General features: G+C 48.0%; 9 protein-coding genes across 9 annotated transcripts; 3 read left to right on the top strand and 6 right to left on the bottom strand.

The window, feature by feature from the left end:
• Positions 1-931: 931 nt before the first annotated feature.
• J7337_010176 (uncharacterized protein) lies at positions 932-1,770 on the bottom strand (the record flags this gene model as incomplete). The annotated part of the gene is made up of 2 exons (XM_044827762.1): positions 932-940; positions 967-1,770. 2 exons carry the CDS (start codon positions 1,768-1,770, stop codon positions 932-934), a joined length of 813 nt encoding a protein of 270 aa, XP_044678356.1.
• A 388-nt stretch (positions 1,771-2,158) lies between these two features.
• On the bottom strand, positions 2,159-3,098 carry J7337_010177 (uncharacterized protein; the record flags this gene model as incomplete). The annotated part of the gene is made up of 3 exons (XM_044827763.1): positions 2,159-2,494; positions 2,551-2,814; positions 3,003-3,098. 3 exons carry the CDS (start codon positions 3,096-3,098, stop codon positions 2,159-2,161), a joined length of 696 nt encoding a protein of 231 aa, XP_044678357.1.
• Positions 3,099-3,102: 4 nt separating this feature from the next.
• J7337_010178 (uncharacterized protein) lies at positions 3,103-4,405 on the bottom strand (the record flags this gene model as incomplete). Its single annotated transcript, XM_044827764.1, has 4 exons — positions 3,103-3,404; positions 3,467-3,533; positions 3,691-4,255; positions 4,332-4,405. 4 exons carry the CDS (start codon positions 4,403-4,405, stop codon positions 3,103-3,105), a joined length of 1,008 nt encoding a protein of 335 aa, XP_044678358.1.
• A 530-nt stretch (positions 4,406-4,935) lies between these two features.
• Positions 4,936-5,929, top strand: J7337_010179 (uncharacterized protein; the record flags this gene model as incomplete). The annotated part of the gene is made up of 2 exons (XM_044827765.1): positions 4,936-5,020; positions 5,082-5,929. 2 exons carry the CDS (start codon positions 4,936-4,938, stop codon positions 5,927-5,929), a joined length of 933 nt encoding a protein of 310 aa, XP_044678359.1.
• A 1,010-nt stretch (positions 5,930-6,939) lies between these two features.
• J7337_010180 (uncharacterized protein) lies at positions 6,940-7,700 on the top strand (the record flags this gene model as incomplete). Its single annotated transcript, XM_044827766.1, is given in 2 exon segments — positions 6,940-7,680; positions 7,692-7,700. The coding sequence occupies 2 exon segments, from the start codon at positions 6,940-6,942 to the stop codon at positions 7,698-7,700; spliced, it is 750 nt and encodes a 249-aa protein (XP_044678360.1).
• Positions 7,701-9,169: 1,469 nt separating this feature from the next.
• Positions 9,170-9,898, bottom strand: J7337_010181 (uncharacterized protein; the record flags this gene model as incomplete). The annotated part of the gene is made up of 1 exon (XM_044827767.1): positions 9,170-9,898. The coding sequence occupies one exon, from the start codon at positions 9,896-9,898 to the stop codon at positions 9,170-9,172; it is 729 nt and encodes a 242-aa protein (XP_044678361.1).
• Positions 9,899-11,397: 1,499 nt separating this feature from the next.
• J7337_010182 (uncharacterized protein) lies at positions 11,398-16,943 on the top strand (the record flags this gene model as incomplete). The annotated part of the gene is made up of 3 exons (XM_044827768.1): positions 11,398-11,568; positions 11,644-13,305; positions 13,359-16,943. The coding sequence occupies 3 exons, from the start codon at positions 11,398-11,400 to the stop codon at positions 16,941-16,943; spliced, it is 5,418 nt and encodes a 1,805-aa protein (XP_044678362.1).
• A 204-nt stretch (positions 16,944-17,147) lies between these two features.
• J7337_010183 (uncharacterized protein) lies at positions 17,148-17,654 on the bottom strand (the record flags this gene model as incomplete). The annotated part of the gene is made up of 1 exon (XM_044827769.1): positions 17,148-17,654. One exon carries the CDS (start codon positions 17,652-17,654, stop codon positions 17,148-17,150), a length of 507 nt encoding a protein of 168 aa, XP_044678363.1.
• Positions 17,655-18,666: 1,012 nt separating this feature from the next.
• On the bottom strand, positions 18,667-19,328 carry J7337_010184 (uncharacterized protein; the record flags this gene model as incomplete). The annotated part of the gene is made up of 2 exons (XM_044827770.1): positions 18,667-18,895; positions 18,946-19,328. The coding sequence occupies 2 exons, from the start codon at positions 19,326-19,328 to the stop codon at positions 18,667-18,669; spliced, it is 612 nt and encodes a 203-aa protein (XP_044678364.1).
• Positions 19,329-19,763: the final 435 nt, after the last annotated feature.

Below are 19,763 nucleotides of genomic sequence, written 5' to 3' on the forward strand. Positions count from 1 at the left end.
TCTCTCACCTAATGTCAACAGACTCGAGTTGTTGTTCATCATTCGGAAACGAATATTCAGTCACGAACTTGTCGCTATGGAACGTGCGACCCTGAATACTTCTGTAGTGAAGGATACTCGAAGAAACAGAGGCAGTCGAGCTCTCACTGTAAAATATTGTCAATATGGATTGATCATGACGGCAAGAGTAAATCTTACGCGTCTGTCTCAAGCGTTGAGTCGGCGTCGTCTTGAACATCCTTTTCAACAAGTTAGCATATCTAGTAGCACAGAATATTCCACAAAACCTCACATCATCGTTGTCAGCGGCGGGGATGAGCTCATTGTGCGGAGAAGGGGTTGACTTGGGCCCAGACGCCGGAGATGACGGCCCAGTCGGCGATTTGGTCTTTGGCGAAGACATCAAGAATTATCGCAATGCGACGCTGAATCAAAGTCAATCCGAGAGGTATTTTTGACAGTTTAAATTGAGTGGACGTGAGAGGGAGAGGGGAACCCTGGCCTCGCCAATGACCAGCTGTGCTGACGTTGCGTTGCATCATGGTGGGCTGAGTAACAGCCATTTTATCAGATCATATCATGATCTAAGCACGACGATTGGCGTCCGTTCTCAACGGAAATGCTCAGGAAAAGAGGTATTATAGATAGGCTACAATACTATGCACAACTCATGTCGTGGTGCCACTATCGATATGCAAATGCAGCTGCATCCTATGCAATGAGAGTGATAGCGAAATCCGCGACGGAACTCCGGTATTATCCAAAATCTTATTTAAAATCTCTAGGAGGCCGCGAAACCAAACATTTGTGCCTCGAATTAAGGAACTATAATATCTAAATATTGATTGGAGATTCTTCTTTATCCAGATTTTCGCCATCCCGAGTTTTCTAGTCCGTCTTTGTCTCCTTGGACGGAAAATTCCATAAGCTCTTAACCTTTCTATACAACAGTATGGTGAAGCCTACAAGGCTGCCAACAACCAGCGGCAATCCGTATCGGAACCATGTTATAGGCTGCCAAGGGCTCACGGTAGGAATGAATGGCTTGATTGCCAGTTCAAGTATCTCTGGCGTTCCGTCGGCCCTTTTGCCAGTGAATGCTTCAAAAGCCTGAAGCACGATCTTCACAACTTGCGTGGGCTGACTCAAGAACGGCGAATGGCTTGTCTTCAGCTCGGTATAAACCACGCGACAACCCAACATCCTCACCATCCCGATCTGAGCTCTTTGGATAAGAACAGGAAGCCCCTGATCTTCAACAGTTCCGATGAACCATACAGGCACATCTAACCATCCGGAGTACGAGCACTCTCTACCTTCAAACAGTGCTTTGAGACTCTGTGTGGTGAGCATAGAAGTCGCGCGGTCTGCCTCAACAGGCGGTAGATCATGGTAGAAGAATTTCTGAGGACGGACTGTGAGATCTGCATATCCGGTCTCTTTGTTGATGCGGAAGAATGGCGGAGTTATATTGAGAAAGTGGTCCATGAATGTGAGCCCGGTGAAGCAAAATCCCGTTGCGATGGGGATAATACCGACGACGTGTCCTGTCTCTGGAGTCCGTTCGCGGGACGAAGATGGTGATGCTGAGCTTTGGCCTGATACGGATGCCTCGGTTGGCCTAGAGAAACCTTTAACAGCACTGTTCCCAACCGTTCCTCCATAAGAATGCGTAATGACAATCACGTCACGGCCGTTTTCTGTTTCCTGTCTGATAGCAGAACAAACGGCCTCAACGTCGTCTTTGAAACTCGCCATTGGGTCATCCATTGTTGTTGGGAGCGTGACGGGAATGCATCTCAAATGATGTTGGGTTTGTAGCTGTTCCATTACTTTGCGGTAACATGATGGCTTATGCCATGCGCCGGGAACAAAGACCAAGCTGGTTTCACTGGACATTTCGTCGAAGTGGCAACCGACAAGATAGTGGTAGAAAGGAGATTACTGAGGAAAAAGACAAAGGGGAGTTGATAGAAAGTGTTGAAGCGGAATATAAATAGCAGAGCAAAGCGTGGAGACAGTCGATATGGGCATCATGGAGAACCAACGATCACTTGCCTGATTTGGACTGATTGACGAGCGGACTTAGAGGCAGCGGACTTTGTCAACCAATCAAGTCAACTAATTCCACATTTTTGCAAGGTGATATCCACCTTTACTAACTAGCATACTCGATGTTAAACTTGTGTTCACGCTTATTAGACCCAACACGAACCTCCCACTTCGGCTCACCTTGCAATCCCATAGTAAGCTCAAGATCGTTGTGTTTTCTATAACCCTCGGATGGATCCCCTACTGGTTGCCACTCAGTGATAGGCTTGTCCCAGTCACACTCAATCCGACACAAGCTCAACACGGCAGAATTTGACCTCTTTGGTGCTGGATCCTGAGCGCTGTATACGATGTAAAAGGTGCACTTTTCGGGCATATCACTAGGGCGATAATAATGGTGGTAGAAGAAAGGAATCCGTGATTTCTTGTCAATCTTATCACCCTGTTATGGTCTAGTATTAGTACTTGCACGCGTCTCGAACAATTGGCTTCTCGTACCTTTAGCAAATACCACCTCATTCTTTCCACTCTCTTGAAGCCTTCTGGATTGAGAGTGACTACATCCTCAGGGTCAAGATCGAGACCTTTGATGGAAGTGCTGACTACAATTCCATAGTGGTACCTTGATCGACGAGAAATAACATCCGGTATTCTTCCAAGAGCTTCTCGATCCTCTGGTGAATGGACTGGCTGAGCCGAAATGTTCTCTTGTAGTAGCCGTAGCACTGCACCTCGAGCGACAGCGGACCATCTTGACAGCTTCTATTAATACATGGATCATACGAGTGGATATGTCTTACCCATCGCTTGGTCTGAGGACCTTGTTGGAGAAGATTTCGGTCAGCTTGTCATAGACATACTCTGAGCTGCCCAAACCCCCAACTAGGAGGATTTTCTGGAACACGTGTGAGTTAGTTCATCTGGATCCCAGTGAGTTTCTTATATGTTACCTTTGGCGGTTTCCCAGTTTCCTCTTGGACCTCTTTGCATTGATTCCCAACCAGAGTCCGAATGCCTGTCAGAGATCTGTTGAAGAAGCCCGTCATTTCTTCACTTTTCAGACACGTCAGTATGTTGCCATTCGATCGTGATGAGAAAAGCATACTTGCTGATGATCAATGTATCTTTGTGTCTGAGCCGCGCAAGGGTACCGTAGGCTTTACTTGGTGGGTGAAGGTGATAGTTCTCTTGAGCGTTAGAAATACTGAAACTTCTTTTTGCGCCGAGTTCCCACTCCCGTAGAATGAACTGATTGTAATCAAAGTCCTTGAGAGAACTGATCTTCAGCTTAGCCTTACCACGGACGTAGGATTCAAATGCTTGGTCAATCTGGAAAGCGCCAGCCAGTTTTCCTACGCCGCTATGTTAGATATCAAACATCCGAAAGCCATTGTACCTAACAGGTACCACTCACCTGATCCAGGAACACACTCTTCTAGTTTGAAAGGGCGCTCAGAGACAACTTTGTAGCTGATGACATCCTGATCAATGTGTTAGCTTTGAAAAGATACCAATAGAAATGAAGACTTGGTGTCATACTACTGTACCACCGCCTGCGTCGCAAACAACGAAGGATTCATTTTGCTGTACTTGGGGTTAGCTTGATTCGACAGCTGAGACTTGAGTGACTATACGTACTTGAATCTCCGGAGAAGAGTTTCTCTGGAAGAGACTCGCCAACGCGGCAGCCTCGGGCTCTTGTACGAGTATGAGAGTCGTTTCCCCAATGTCTCTGTACTTCATGATTCCCGCAATTTTGGCAGCCTCTCTCATCGCACTCTGTGCATAGGCGGGCCATATGGCGGGGATGGTGATGGCAACACGCAGGGGTAGGTTGTCAATATCCAGCATGGACTTGAGAGCTGTATAGGTGTGATCCCATACGTTCTTCAGGTAGTACCCAACAACCTGTACTGCCGTAAGTCTCTTCCGTGAGCTAGACAAGATGTCTCTGGCCTGTTGGAGTTGAGGTGCGTTGCGAATCTCTTCTTTGGCGATGTCTTCGTTTTTCAGTAGCAGGAGTTTGAACCACTTCATGGGCTTCATATCAGGCGTGATTTCAAAGCCCCATTTACCGGAATCAATGTCATAGAGAGTTGGCACTTGGACTTCGTTCTGATTGCGATGATCATCGGATGCCCAACCGGTGATGGAATTGACTTCCTTGGGATTGGTAGATCGTGCCCAAGAAACGCCCGAGTAACTGCATTATAGAGATACTTCTATTAGTCACTTTCGTCTAAGAAGCAAGCGCTTCTGTGACATCTTGGCTCACTCACGTCGTTCCGAAATCGATACCAATGGCAACGAATTTGGGCGAATAGTCATCAGGATATGTATGGTAAGAATGCATATTGGAACAGACGACAGTAGGGGCTGGCCTTTAGGCTGACAAGTGAAGGCTCAAACTCTGCGACTGACGGTCTGATTTGGAGAAGACTGGCTAGGTATATGAGAAGTAGTCTGCATCTTAATGTAAGCCTAAATTTAGCTTGTATCTTCTCAAAGTTAGTCTAAGGCCGCTCTCGAGTCGCCAAGTTCATCCAGCTGCGGACGCCTTGTCAGGCAGTCTGCTTCCCCACTCGCATAACTGAGACCAAGTTAGGCGCTGAGGCGTCTGCATGAGGCGTAATATTGCTTTGCCCGCATATTTCTCACCCACCTGAAATTGCACAAGCCCGCTAAGGTGGCAGTGGTGGGTGGATTGGCTTTTACTCGCAGCCTGATTTCGGTCAGCGCTCAAATAGAGGCATGCTTATCTTAAATTGTCTTGTGCCAGCCTTGCAAAAAGAGAATTGACGAAAGCAATCAAGATTTACGGATACAAATATGCAAATGGCTAAACCAACCATGAATCACAAAAGCGATGGCGTTATTCTAGTTATGGGAGTCACTGGAGCTGGAAAAAGCTATTTCTTGAACCAGCTCAAAAGCGAATCGGTTGCTGAAGGCCACTCCCTGTATTCAGGTACACATTACCCCTCACTTTGCCTCACTATCTCTGGTACCAAAACTGACTGCATTTACAGGAACACAGAAGTGCCAGGCTGTTCACATCATCCTTGATGACGATGAGAAGCGCAGTATAACTGTGGTTGATACGCCCGGTTTTGGTGATACATTTCGCTCGCAAGCAGAAATTGTTGGCGAGATTACGGACTACCTTGCCGCCCAGCATCTGTCTGGCCTGCCTCTTCGAGGTATTTTATACCTGCACAAAATCACGGACAACAGAGTTACCGATGCTTCGCAACAGCACATTCAAATCCTCAGAAAGCTCGTCGGAGATAATGCCATGACCAATGTCATTCTGGTTACAACAATGTGGAATATTCTCCGCCCGGAGGACCATCGGCGTGCTGTACAGCGCGAGCAAGAACTTGTAACCAGCTTCTGGAGCTCCATGATAGACAATGGGTCTATTGTCGCCCAGTTCAACGGCACACCAAAATCTGCTTATCCTCTTATTCATCAATTGGCGGATCAGCAGAGCGTGGTCCTCGACATCCAGAAAGAAATCGTGGATGAGGACCGATCAATCTTGGAAACTGCCACAGGCATGACCCTTGTTGAACAGCTGAGAGAAGATCATGACGCTTACCAGCTCAAGCTGTGCAACCTACGGGACGAACTTGGCCAGGAACAAAAGCTAAAGCCGGCTAACAAAGTGGAGCTTAAGCGGCTGAAGAGTGAGATCAAGTCAACTGAGGAGGTTCTGGATGCTATAAGCAGTTCGGTGGGTCGCATGAGCGTTCGACCTGGTGCTCCAATGCGCCAGCGAATGAAACAGGCTCTGAGGGAACATGGCGGGAAGGCTCCGGTAGCAATCGGGGTGGCGCTCAACATTACATTGTTTGTAGTCGGACTGTTCATATAGTGTGTCAGGCACTCAAGCGGGGGATGACGCCTACAAACCTTACTACGTTATAGATAGTCTTTTTCTTCTTTCTTTTTACAATGCCGTGTCTCCTTTTTCAAAACCTCGGGCTTGAACTGTCAGTTGAGGTGAGGGGTATCAGTTTGGAGGTCAGCAGTGACAGTTCCATGCACGCCACGGTGAGAATATTGGATGGTGGCGGCTGAGTGGCGAGCGCGTGGGGGCTACCACGAACACCTATAGAGAATACCCATGTTTTCAGCTAAGCCGCAGAGCGCTTAACAGGTACAGTGACTGTGAGACTCAATCGCGAGTTTCAGGTGACACGGCTTATTACGTAGGTTAATGGTATTAATAACTTTAAATTAAGGAAAATATCAATCCCGTGCCAAAGCTGGTGCATACAATCCTTAAAATAGTAGGATAGTAGGTACATTGTATAGAATCAGGCTGTGAAACCAACGTTTTTGCAGAGCGACATATCAGGCTTTGAGTCAGCCCCAGGTCTGGCCAAAAACTAATTCTCGGCTAACCAGAAATGAGCAGCTCGTATATGCATGTCTTGGACGTCTTGCAGGGCGGTGCAAATGCGAACCAGCGCGCATACAAGGCTTTCTCAAAGAGCAGACAAAGTGAGATCAATGTATTGTGTGGATGCAGAGCCCAGATCCAGGCAGTATTTGTGCCAATGTAACCGATACCTCTACCTTGTTCTTCAATCCGAGGGACTGCGTGTTCTCCCTCTTCACCCTCAGCCCTCCCCCCAAAGAGCTTCCCTCCCTTTTCTGGATCCCAAGTCAAGAGACACCAAATATTCCTAAAGACCATTCCTGTCCTTATTGACTATGAATCATTCCTATCACGCTGAACGAGAACCTGTCAACCACCCTCCAATCACCAAGGCGCGCCGGCCTACCGAGCCCTCCTATAGTCCAAGGTCAGAAAAGCCTCATAGGAGCAGCTCCAAATCTTCAAGACATTCAAATCACTCCAGACGTCGCTCAGTGGACATGTCGGAAGTAGAAGAAACCACTGGCGATCTTGTTAAAAGATCAAAACGGTTTATCAAAAATAAGTTCTCATTCACTCAACACTCATCTAAGAACAATGCCGTCAAGAACCCTGAAAGTCCTGGGAGGGGATCTATCAACTCAATTGAGAAGTCAGTCGAACTGAACGTACCAAATGGAGCACAAAGCCCAGAATCCCCGGTTGATGAAACAAACCAACTTGGCACTCAACCAGATGGCACTTCACATGCATTTCCTGTCGATGGCCAAGGCCCTCAGGACACTTTCCACGTATCGCAAGGTGTTCAAAGTCCTTCATCTGGGCTACCAACTGAGAGCCCTGTGTTCAATGGAGTTTGTGCACCAAATGGTTTTCGAGCCGCACAATCCAAGGAACTTCCGCTTCTTCCGGCAGCTCACCAAACCCAAGCCATGGGTGCCCCTCGTGATGAGAACATCTCGTATGGGCAGAAGGATTTAGCAATGACTCTCAAGGAGCAATCGGAGTTTATCGACAACCTCGTTGCCAAAAACAAGTCTCTTTCACAGCAACTGGAAGCAGAGCGTCAAAAGCGCCAGAAAGACCTTGCATACTGGAGAAACCGCACCAGCGAAGCCGCAAGCAAGAATGCCAATCTTGTTCCTGGAATGCCTCTCAGTCAGCCAGAAACCGAACTGCGCAACGAGTGGCGAAACCTGGCCTTTGACGTGAGGAACTTGGTGGACAACTACTTTAAGAAAGTGAGCACTAGCAAACTTGAGGCTTGGGGAGAAGAGAACGGGGATTTCCTTCGCAAGATCACCCCGACTTATCAACAAGTCATAAGAGGGGGGCGGTCAGGCCTTGCTATGGTCGAGGCGGCTGTTTGGCAGGGCCTCTGTAAGGCAGTGTTTGGGGGCCTGAGGGAAGACAGCCCCATGATCTGGGCTGGTCCATATCAAAGTAGTCTGAGAGTATTAGGTGGGCACAACAAGTTTTATTGTTTGATATCAAGGCAGAACTAACAATTTATTAGTGAACGAACTCCAGCAAGACCAAAAGCAGAACAATTCCGAGCAGTTTTCTCCCCTCTTCCATCAGTGGGGTACTCTTACGGCCAATCTGATAGAAGTACTTCGGGCATCCGAACATCATTACCAACGGATCCATCCCGTAGTCCAAGATCTAGAAGATCTATTCTTTGCCTGTCGCTCTGTCGGCGTGATGTACAAATCCGACACATATCGACGGGACTTGCGGGCCCTGGTCACGAAGGCCATCAGGTTTGACTTCAACTTGTCTGGTCAAACGGCTGAGTATTTCATCGATTGGCCGCGGTGTGGTCGATTCAACGTGCCGTTTGATCAGAAGACAATGCAAGTGTCACAACGGAGTCCCCAGTCTACCAGGAATGTAAGGTTTATGATACAACCTTGCTTTTTTCGACTTAGTAGGCAGGATGGCAGTTTAATGGCCGTTGATGAATGTACTGTTTGGATGTCTTAGTTGATTGATCGATACTCAAAGCTTATGACGCCTCAGCGAGACATATCAAGCCACCACACTGAGAAATCCCATCTAAATTTCGCTTTCAGAGGGCAATATGATTATATGGTATATATAATATAATGGAGCTTAGTTCTAAATCCCACCACGCTGCTATCACTATTCGTCCAGTCCACTGTCTATCTCATCTACACCGGGTTTCACAGCACTCTTCAGGCCTAAGGCATATACAGTCTACAGATCATCCCTCATCTTCAAATAATCGCTCCAATGCAATCTGGCATAGTTGTCGAGGCTTTATTTGGCATCCTCATCGTGCTCAGCGACTTTTGCACATTTACCCCTTGGATCCCAGCAGCTTTATCACTACCTCTATGGGGACTCAGCCATATTGCGGCTCAATACCGTCTCTAGAGGGTTTGAGGATGGCGTCAGGGTATTATCGGCGGGAACTATGTGTAAATTCACAGGGTTGCTATTGATACAATTGCCTGGTAGGAGAAGAAATTAACAATAGGGGGAAGTTCTAGGCTTGACTATACTGGTGGTCACTGTGGAATTATAAAAGCCATGTCACTGTAGTCGGGAAAATGATTCACTTAGTTCAGATTCAAGCAGGCAATCATTGGTATAAAAAAAACAGATAGATTAATTAGCTAGCAACCAGATCAGAACAAGTGAGAAATCCCTTTATATATCTAAACCAAAGCCCTTCCGTGAAATCCATATACTAATATCCGACCCTTAGTTAATGATGATGCGCTGAGACTTGGGAGTAGCCTTGGGAACCACTATGGTCAAAAGACCATCCTTGAGGTCGGCAGTGACCGCGTCGTGGTTGATATAGGTGGGGAAAGTGAAGTAGCGGGAGAACTCCTTGCTATAGCCAGAGCGTTTTGGCTCTTCGGGCTGCGCGGGCTGCTTCTCCTGTGCCTTCTCACTGAGAGTCTCCGGCTCTGGCTGGCTGACAGTCTTTGACTTCTCTGATGTGTGACTCAAAACCTCAAACTCGTCGTCATCGACATCATCCTCGACAGTGGCCTGGTAAGAGCTTCTGCTTCGGGTGTCTTCATTGTCTGACTCGGTGGCTGGGGCGGGAGCAGCCTCCTCAGTGGTTGTTGTGGCGGTTTCAACTGCCTTGGGCTCCTCTGTGAATCGCTCAACCTTGCCGCTGACGACAAGCTTGCGAGGCTCAGGGAACTCGACAGTGACGTGCTCCTTGTTCATGCCTGGAAGCTCGCCGTAAAGAACGAAGGAGTCCTCAGTCTCGTGGGCCTCAAATCGGGGCTCCCATGGGCGGGAGTTCACCCGATAGGCAGGGCAGGAAGCTTGAGCGCGGCTCTTTTGTTGAGGCTGGCATTGGCGCTTTCGCTGGGGCTGCTGAATCGACTGGTCAAGCTCCCGGAGGAGATGGTAGAGTGGGTTCTGGGGAGCCTGGATGTGGTAGAAAGTCTGGGGAAGAAAGAATGCCATTGTATTGGTGTGTTTTGGTTGTGAGTTGTGAAGGATGTTTGATATGATGGTTCGGACTTTTGATTGGCTGAGAGGAGGGCGGTTTGTGTTTCTGGGCTTTGTTTGGATTGAATGAGTAGTGAAGAGATTGAATTCTGATGATCAAAAAATTTCCAAAGTCGTCGGAAGTGATTCATTTATACATCGATATTCTGTAATTGACAATTAGGCAGGGCGTTCTTGCGCAAGCTGTTACTCACCATCTCGAATTGCCATGATCTTGCTCGAAGCATCGAGAAGGTTCTTGAGACTTTTCCTAGCTGAGTAAGACGCCATTTGTCAGTATTCTGCACTAACACCAGCCACTGTGGCTGCGGCGGGTGCTTGGAAATCCACAATCTGAACTTGGACCAATGAAACTGAGTCAGTATTGATGACAAATTTGTTTCCCTAATGTTCCGCGTTAACGCCGCCCGGACTTTGGCAGTCCAACCGTAATAAGTCTACCCGATAGCTAAGCAAAGTTTAGAATGAGACATGGTAAATGGCGTAAACTGCGACAATAATTTGATTTATTATTTTTTAACCTCTTTGGCTCCTCTACCTATTTTAGTATCGCTGCGACATTACTGCGAATAGCCAGAATAAGCGACTCAGTAAATTTATTTCCTCTGAAGGACAACTAACATCTGCAACATGATATACATCCAAGACCCAGACTCTTGTTCAACAATCACGCGGCACAAATCCCTAATATGACATTTATTTAATGCCCTTTCTATTAAGCCTTCTGCAATCGTATACAGATTTGTTATCTTGCTTTTAAACGCGACAAGACTTGCGGTCCAGATTGCAGAATTACATAAGCCGATGAAACTGAGGATAACACCCAGCACCTCCCTTACAATGTCTGGTTCGGTCCGATATTATCGGCGTTGGTAAGGGTGCCACGCTTAATCTCATATATAAATATACGTCAGAGAATTACGTTCATCCACTTTTGCAAAATAGAAGTCCAGACTCTTTTCAAAACAGCATGGAAATCCACCAGACCCAAGTGGAATAGTGGCCAAAAATCCTACCAGTAAAACAAAAAAGATAAGCGACATTATCCCAAAGCAGCAAGCGTAGCTCGGCATCATTTGTCACTTTTGTCTCCAGCATATCGATAGTCAGCGCCATAGATTTCGTTAATAGCACTTAGCTCATAGCCATAGCGACAACATGCCTTCTGACACTGAGCTTCGTAGGTAAAGCTAGGAGAGTCTAGACTCCTGGCGTATATTTGCCTCAGAATATGGTCTGATGATAAGACTTTCAGCTTTCAGCTCGACTTACTATTGACTTTCCATGTAAATAGAGTTATTAGTAGCTACCTGCGCTTTATCCAGGGTCTCTGTAGCTCTTGAATAAAATCTCTTGGCTTTCCACTAATTGCATCAGCACATCGTACCTCCAACAGACATATTCCAACTATTGAACGTCATTTTATCTATCGGTTATTTACTCCTGCCTGTGCCATGGAGATCGCCGACGGATCTCCACTTTACCAGGGAGCTGGCTCTAACCTTTCCAACCCGAAGTATGGCTACGACTTTGTCATCTCAACTACCCAAGCCAGTATAAATTCGGATCTGTGCATGTACCTGCACAACAACATTTTGCCTTGTAACTACTTTTGCTTCCTCTCGGTATGTCGCCTCATGTCGCAATCAGATAACCTCAGGGGCATGATACCACCTGTGAAGCCAGCTAATCAGGTCCAGAATCCATCGAACGCAAATGCAGTGGTCCCAGTCACCTTGGAAGACCTTGTTGCCAAAACAGGCGGGGTTGATCCCTTCAAGGTCCCACGGGATACCCCGCATACAGACCCTCGGGTCCAGGCGCTAACCAAGGTGGGATTCGCTGTCGGTGTCAAGATCCGTATGGGGCTTCCTCCAGGTGTAGAGCCCAAGGATCTCCCTCTCATTCTAGAGCTTGGCGATCTTGCCAACTTTGCCACGTTCAATATTCTCTGCTCCGACTTTCATATTGTTGAGAATGAGCTGGGTACCTCAGCCAGCCCCGATGGTAAATGGAATGTCTGGAGGCAACCCTCGGGCCGTCCATGGACTCTCAAAACATGGGTCAGCCTTGTTCATGCCAGTCTCGACAATCAGTTGAATGGTTCACCGCACTTTGCCAAAAACCCAGCCAAGAAGCAACGACTCCTCAAAAGGCTTCAGAACATTTCTAGCACGTCCTTCAGTCTGCAACAGCTGTTGCTGGATATGGATAATGCGACGGTTCAGAATGTCCCTGTCATTGAAGGCATGAGGCCTGGCAGTCGAGCTCACCTTGTTGTCTCTGGCCAACTTGGGAACATCTGGACGGCTTTCACCAAGAATTGCCACTGTCCCCCAATTTCCGTTGTCGCCGTTCCTCAAACATCATCAGACCCTTCTAAGCTCCACTTGAAATCCTTCGATCTCCAAGTCAACCGCGTCAAGGACAGCAACGGAGATGCGGTCAAGAATCCTACCAAGGAACAACTTGCTGCAACCACTCTCGATTACCGTTGTATGACTAGTGGTACACAACTTCCGCCTGCTAAGCATTTCTCCTGGAACTGGGTCGAGCCAGCCAGCGTCAATTCCGAAAGCGGTGTTGTTGCCATCAAGCGAGAGGTCTTTGCTAAGTATTTACTCGATGCTATTCTTCCACAAGCTAAGGCAAGCTGCATCACCACGGATCCCGTCGTGGGAAAACGAGCGTACGAAGACGGGAAACTTTGGGCTGATTGGACATTGACCACGATCAACAACCAGACCCCCAAGTCTCTTATTTCTCGTGGGGGTGATAATATCTGCGTCATTGCATACTCTGCCATTGACGATCCAGATACAAGCTCGACACGTGGTTCGGTAATAGGCTCAAAGCATTGCAGGTTAGACGTCATACCTGAATACGAATGCAGAGTCTCACTGGTTGGCAACACTCTGACGATTAGTCAACAACTCGCTGTCAAAGTCTTGTTTGTATGTACCGGTGCAGAAATTCCCTACATAGATGTCGACGATTTCAGTGATGAGTGTACGCCATTTTGCGCAGTTTCTGTCGATGACTATGAGCTATCAGTTGGGCAGACGGGCTGTCTTCAAATTACTCATACCAACAACACTCCAGACCCTACGCATACGGGATTCAGTAAGAAGCACGTTTACTTCCAGACTGATCAGCTAGCGGCAAGAATCGGAAGCTTCTTCAAGGCACCAGCAATCATCGACTTGACTTCCCTCAATGCCGCAGCTTTGCAGAACTTTGTGTTCCCAGGAGGAAAGGTCTTTACTTACAAGAATGTCAGAGCAGCGCCGAGTGGCGATCTCCTCTGCAGCCTGACATATGTGGACCCCGACGAAGCCATCACTTCCCCAGCGATGCTCAAGGTATGCCCAGAAGACTCACGATCCAAAGTAGTCTATGCTAATCCACTCTGTAGATCCCAGCGGCGAAAGCAGAGGATGATTCCCAGTCTGCTCCCGTCGCCGTACCCGCCCCAGTTCCGGCTACTCCAGCCTCCCTGACTTTTACAACGGAGATGATGCAGAATTACGTCCCCGGCGAGATTGTCAATCCTGCTGGCAAGTTTGAGGCCTTACAGACGCAAGATGGCCACTCAATTCTTTTCAGTCTAAGCTCTGCAAATGTGTTCCAGGCTATTGTTGAGCAGAGCGGAGCCAGCTCAACAGGATGGCGTATAGTAGACCTCTCATCCAGCACCCTCAGTTCCGCCTTTGCCAGCGATAAGAGTGCAGTTGTCAAAACATTCGACGCCAACCAAAGCGCTGTGGACGGTACTATTAGCCTGGCAATGGTTGTTACTTCTGGGGGTACAGATCACCTGCTCTTGTCTCTGTACAATCACAACTCAACAGCTGCATGGACTCCCGCACCAACTCTGTCCTGGAAAACGATTCCATTTGATGCTTCATCAACATCTAGCACTGCGATAGGCATAGCAGGTGTCATGTTCGCCGAGTCAGATGCCACTCACAAGCAGCACATCATTGTTGACATCGACCGCTCAACCTCCGACAAAATCAAGCAGATCTCTCGATTCTACGTCAACCCACTAGCAACCGACAAACACTGGACTCCGCATGATGTCCCGGTAGACATCCAAGACGGTAAATACCAAAGCTGCGTTGGCAGGTTCCAGAATGAACTCGTTGACGGAGTCTTTACCTGCGGTGTATCTGGAACCTCGGGCCAACTTGTCTATGTCCCCATTAGCAACGCCTTTGGATCTGGCCCGCCTGCGTCTCGCACCCTCAGCCTACCCGGAAACGTCACTGCGTCGGCGATAGCAACGGCAAGGGCGTACAATAACTCGACAGACTTGTATGCCATTGGGGGCCAGACTCTGTTCTGGTTCCCTGCAAACAGTCAGGCAGGACAATTAATTGCTACGACAATCTTCAGCAACAGTATATTCCAGGGTACGACTGAGCTATCAGCCATGACACACGGCGGTGTTACGACTGTTTGGGGCAAGAATGGTAGTGATCAGATCTACTACAGCTCTTGTCCCAATACACAGCTTGGCACGGCGGCATCATGGAGCACACCTCTCCCGCTGATGAACGGCATAGAGAACATGTCGGCCTTTGTGAACCGCACGGGCTACAGCAACACCATCTTCGCTTCTGGAGGAACCTCACTTTGGCGATTGGTGCAGGCTACAGAGACAACTGCCAAGCTCTGGAGACAAGAGTCTCTTGTTATCGAGGCACCGCCAAAGACCAAGGCTATCGCATTTAACTCATACACCACCACCATCCAACTGGCAGACGACAAGAAGATGCCTGCAGGGAATGTCTCTGTCTCTGTCACAGCACCTTCTAGAACTCCAGTTTACATCAATGGCTTGTACTACGTCCTGAGTTCAACTACCATCACCGTCTCCTCGGACAAGACTGGTAGTTTGACGGTAGTTGAGAACACGCACAACACCCTAAACGGAACATCCATCACTGTTACCTGTGGCGGTCATCCAACAGTCATAGATCCATCACATAAGCATTTCCAAAAGATCACCTCGCTCAACACACCCACTGCCTTGGGAGCAGCCACAATCCCCAAGAATGTCGTCGCAGGAGGTACATCTGGGCCCTCAACTACAGCCCCTCTCATCGACCCATCCACTTCATCCAACGACACACAAAGTGCTGCAACTACCTTGGGCAATCTCAACACTGTCTACGGCGCCATCAAAAACCCAAATGCACCTCTGAAGGTTGCCCCCAAGCCAGTCCCTCCCAAGCCAATCCCAGAGCATCATCCCAGCTCAGGTCTTTTCGGGTCTATTTGCGACACCTTTGAAGATATTGGCCATGCGATCGAGGCTGACGTTGGCGATATTTTCCACGCCCTCAAATCAGTAGGGGAAGCTATCGTTCACATAGTCAAGGAGGCAGCAAGCGACGTGTGGCATTTCGTGACCACCATTGCAGGTAAGGTCTACCATGCAGTTCTTAGTACAGTTGATGCAGTCGTTGGTGCCGTCGAATGGGTTTTCAACGCCATCAAGACAGTGATTCAGGATGTGATCCGCTTCCTCGAGTTTCTCTTGGATTGGGAGGATATCAAGCGCACCAAAAACGTCATCTACAACATCGCCAAGCTGTTTATGCAGGGGCAGATCGACCTAATGGCATCCGCAAAGCCGTTCTTCAATGAGAGTTTGGATGCCGTCGTAACCATGATCAACAAATGGGCTGGTGATACAAGCTGGGCGGCCACAATTGGCCAGGCTACAACCCAGCCCTTGTCAGCAAACTGTCAGAATCCGTCAGCAGGTCACACATCTGGCTCACAAATGCTCTCTAACCACTACAAGAACAACGCTTGTTCCCTGACTCTCGTTGATACCGACACAGATGACAGTGCGGTAGAAGAGCTTGTCAATAACGTCTTGACTTGTCTGGAGAATGAAAACAAGACTGTAACGGCAGCATACAACGACCTGAAGACCCTTGCCCACAACGTCCATTCTCAACCTCTGCAAGAGTCTCTGAAACAACTCCTTGCAATTCTTGCCGATGTCTTGATCTCTACCCTTGGCAACGTTGGGGATGCTATTCTGGATCTTCTGACAAAGTTCGCCAGTTCCGCCATGCAGCTTCTTGACACAAAGTTCCATATCCCAATTGTTTCCGACATTCTCAGTGATCTGGGGATAAGCGCGCCTTCTTTACTTGACCTCTTCTGCTGGATTGTAGCCGTTGCCTATACCGTCATATATAAAATCGCCAACAACAGTGCCCCGTTTCCCGACAACGACGATGTAAATGCCCTCATCAACTCCGATACCTGGCATACACTCCAAACCGTTCTGGGTCAACCACCTCCTCAGGACGAGCTCTCCTATTATTCACGTGCTGCTTCATACATCTGGTTAGCGTTGAAAGAAATCAGCGATTCGACGAAGAAGAGCATATACCGCTGCTTGCACACCATTGGGACCGACATTGATCTCTTGAATGTGTTCATCATCCCTCTTGAGGCCGATGGCTCCTCAGACAGCAAAGAGAACGCCTTTAGTGGGCCTATGTCAGTCCTAAAATATTTGCATATCGCTTGTCACGTTGTTGCTGGAATGGCTGTGTCCCAAGATCCTATATCAAACGACATTCTCAAGGGCTTCCATTACAGGAATATTGCTGTGAAGGTTGTGGCTGGTCCTGTTCTCAAGAAGACAATGAAAAACAGGACCAATAGAGGCTTTCCTACTCTTGATAAGCGCGGGATGGCGGCCTTGATTAGCATGGTTATTGGGAACTGGGGGCTGTTTGTCACGGCGGGCCATCTCTACGAGCTGAGTCACGATGCTGCTAGTTCTGACCGGACGGCAGCTATTCTCTTGGAGGTCGGTAATATACTGGGTGAAGCAAGCAATGTTGCATATTGCGAAGCTGTCAATAATCCCGATCGAACTACCAGAGAGGTTCCTCTCTTAGTTGTAGCTGGAGTGGGATTGATTCAGGCTGGGTTGGAGGTGTCGTTACTGGCAACTGTTGACTAATAATTTAGGGTTATCATATGTTCATGACATGCAAGCAATTGTTTAATGAACACCGATCCTCTAATGCTTCTCATCCCTGAGAATAGTCTCGTGACTGTCCTCTCTCGCAGCCTGAACCCAACCCCGCATAGTCATGTCCAAAAGTCCAACCGCTTCAATGATGATCTGTCGCTTAACTAGCTCCCATACTGCGGCAAGTTCTTATTACAGGAGTACCAAGCTTGCGATAGTAAAAGCTAAAGCAGCTGTATGAAAGCCGACTTGTGCACCCTTTACAGCACCATTTCGGATAAGGTCAGAGCCTTCAACGGCGTACTTGTCGCTCTCGAGTGCTGATAACCAACTCCCAGAATTGTTCATGAACCTCGCCTCAAAGGCATGCACCGCGTCTGGTGAGATTGAGGCGCCCGTCTTGTTGATGCTTTCGACGACCCCGTCAGGATTCCATTTATACGAGCCCGCCGGGAGCGAAAGATTCTTATCGAGTTCCCAGCCCAACCGGCCGCTACCGTCACTGGTCATGAAATAGAACCAGAGATCGAGTGCGCGAGCCTCTGGTTCGATGAATGATCCACTGTTTGCGTTCCATGTGATTGTTACTGGCTGAGTGAGATCAAGCTTCTCCGAAGAGTCAGGGCCAGTAAACTCGAATGCATAGCTGGCATGGAAGAAGGCGCAGCCAAGAGTGGCGAGTAGGGGGGCGTAGCGCATTGTGTATTGCGAGATGGGCACTGACGAGTACCTAGGTGTCGAGAAAGGGATAGGCCGTAAGTTAATTTGGCGCAGAGTTAGTCAAGCCGAGCTGTTTGTTAATGACACTTCAAGAAAAATACAGTAAAAGATTTGTTTTCTCAGAAAAAGAGATCAGAGGGTAATAAGCGATGGAGAATGCAAGTCTTGTGACCAAGCGTTCATTCCAAGAATAAAAAGGCACGAGGTATATCTACCCGCAAATGGCAGGTGACGAGCCTTTCTTGTTGGTTGACCCTTGACTGCTGAGAAAGAGTTCCGTTTTGAGCCTTGTCGCTTACTGTCTGATGCATAAGAGGCGCTTGGCATAGAGTCGAGACCGCGACAAATGCCACGTTAGTAGGGCGGTTGAAACCCGGGATGCAAATGGCTGGCATACAGTCGTCGAAATGAAGTTAGCAAGGAGGCAGCCCGAAGGATTGATATAGGCTAAACTTGGTTTGAGGGCAAGTGACGGTGAGAAAAAGAATACATGCTGTTGGTCGAGAGAAACTGGCTTGGCGTGAGGGGTATTGTGGATGGTCGCTGGGACAGGTTTTGCACGGCTTACGCCAAGATACAATCCGTACACAATATTGTGCATGCCCTAGGGAAATAGAATATGCAGGAATTGCTACACAGATTTTAAATAGAATAAACCAGACTGTATACTTTATCTCCAGATCGTAGTAGCATGCTTATTAACAAGCAATGCCCCCAGTTACCAGTCTGCGAAATAAACAAGATTGAGTTCAAGATCATCGCCTCAGACAGATATTCGTCGAAATCTAAATTACACTGCCTCCTCTTCGGCCTCGTGCGATAAGTGAAATAAGAGTTATAAAGTAGTATATGCTAGTAAAGGCATCACAAAGGTTGGGGTAACCTTCCGACTGCTTCGCAAGAAAAATAAATTAGATAGATAGGATTTGTCTAAGATTAAGCTCTGAAATAAAGGTTATTACTATACAATATAAAGCCAAGCCATTGTGCCTTACTCAGTAATAGTTTCAGTAGTCGTAGGCTCCGGAATTGTAGTTGTGAACGCAGTAACGCCAAACTGAGAGCAAGCCTCGTAGTAGGCTGATGGGCTATCGCAGTATGTAGCGTAAGCTGGAACACTAGTCGGAAAGATAGTCGCTGCCGCCTCGCCCTCGGCACGACGCACAATCGGATTTGTAGGGATGATTATAACGTTGCCGCGCTTCTTCACTGTCATAGTCCTGGGAGATCGTCAGCTGGTTTTCTACTAATTGATATAGATGTTACCTACACTTGGTAGGAGCTGACTGTGACTATATTCAAGTCCTGGCAGTCCGCAATCCGATCTGTGAACTCAGGCTCGCCATTCATATCGTAGAGGCTTTCTGCACAGCTGTCATCTGGTGGAGCTGTTGTTGTTGACTCGGAGCCCGAGGTCGTGGTGGCTTCGGCGGTAGTGGTCGCATCCGAGCTGGCGATGGAAGTGACTACGTCTGTGCTCTCAGTGACGGCTGTAGAGGATGTTGCTTCGTCGGTGACGGAGGTCTCAATATAGGATGACTCGGTCGACCCGATAGTGGTCGACACAAGCTCGGTGGAAGAGCTGGTGGGTTTACAAGGTCCGGCAAGGGCAGTGACCGCGAGTGCGGCAAGAACGAGAGTGTTGCGCATCATTTCGATTGTAATGACCGGTGTTGATACTCGAGATAAAAAAGAGTGTATATGCCCAAATTTCACAGCAAGAGAAAACAATACTAAAAGTCTAGAGTTTACAATCGAGGAAAACAAGGAGATAAATACATAAAAGCAGGCCGCACTACTCCGCGGCTTTATCACGCATATTGTAACCGAGCTTTTCTTTTTTAGATGCCCTCGGCTGCAATGGAAACCTCTAGTCAGGGGCAGCTGAAAGACTATTGAATTGCTAGACCTGTCTTGGTGTTTTTGCTCAAACTAATTCGACACTATCGAGACGCTACAAGATTAGAGCCAACAAATAAGCCGACCCCTGTTATTTTCTCTGGTGCGGAAAGCTCGAGGTACCCGGCTGCTAACAGTATGGACCCAAAACATGGGCTTGTCAAGATAAGCGTTATGTAATTAGTAGAT

Source organism: Fusarium musae, chromosome 7 (assembly GCF_019915245.1).
Source record: "Fusarium musae strain F31 chromosome 7, whole genome shotgun sequence".
Taxonomy (NCBI): Eukaryota; Fungi; Ascomycota; class Sordariomycetes; order Hypocreales; family Nectriaceae; genus Fusarium; species Fusarium musae.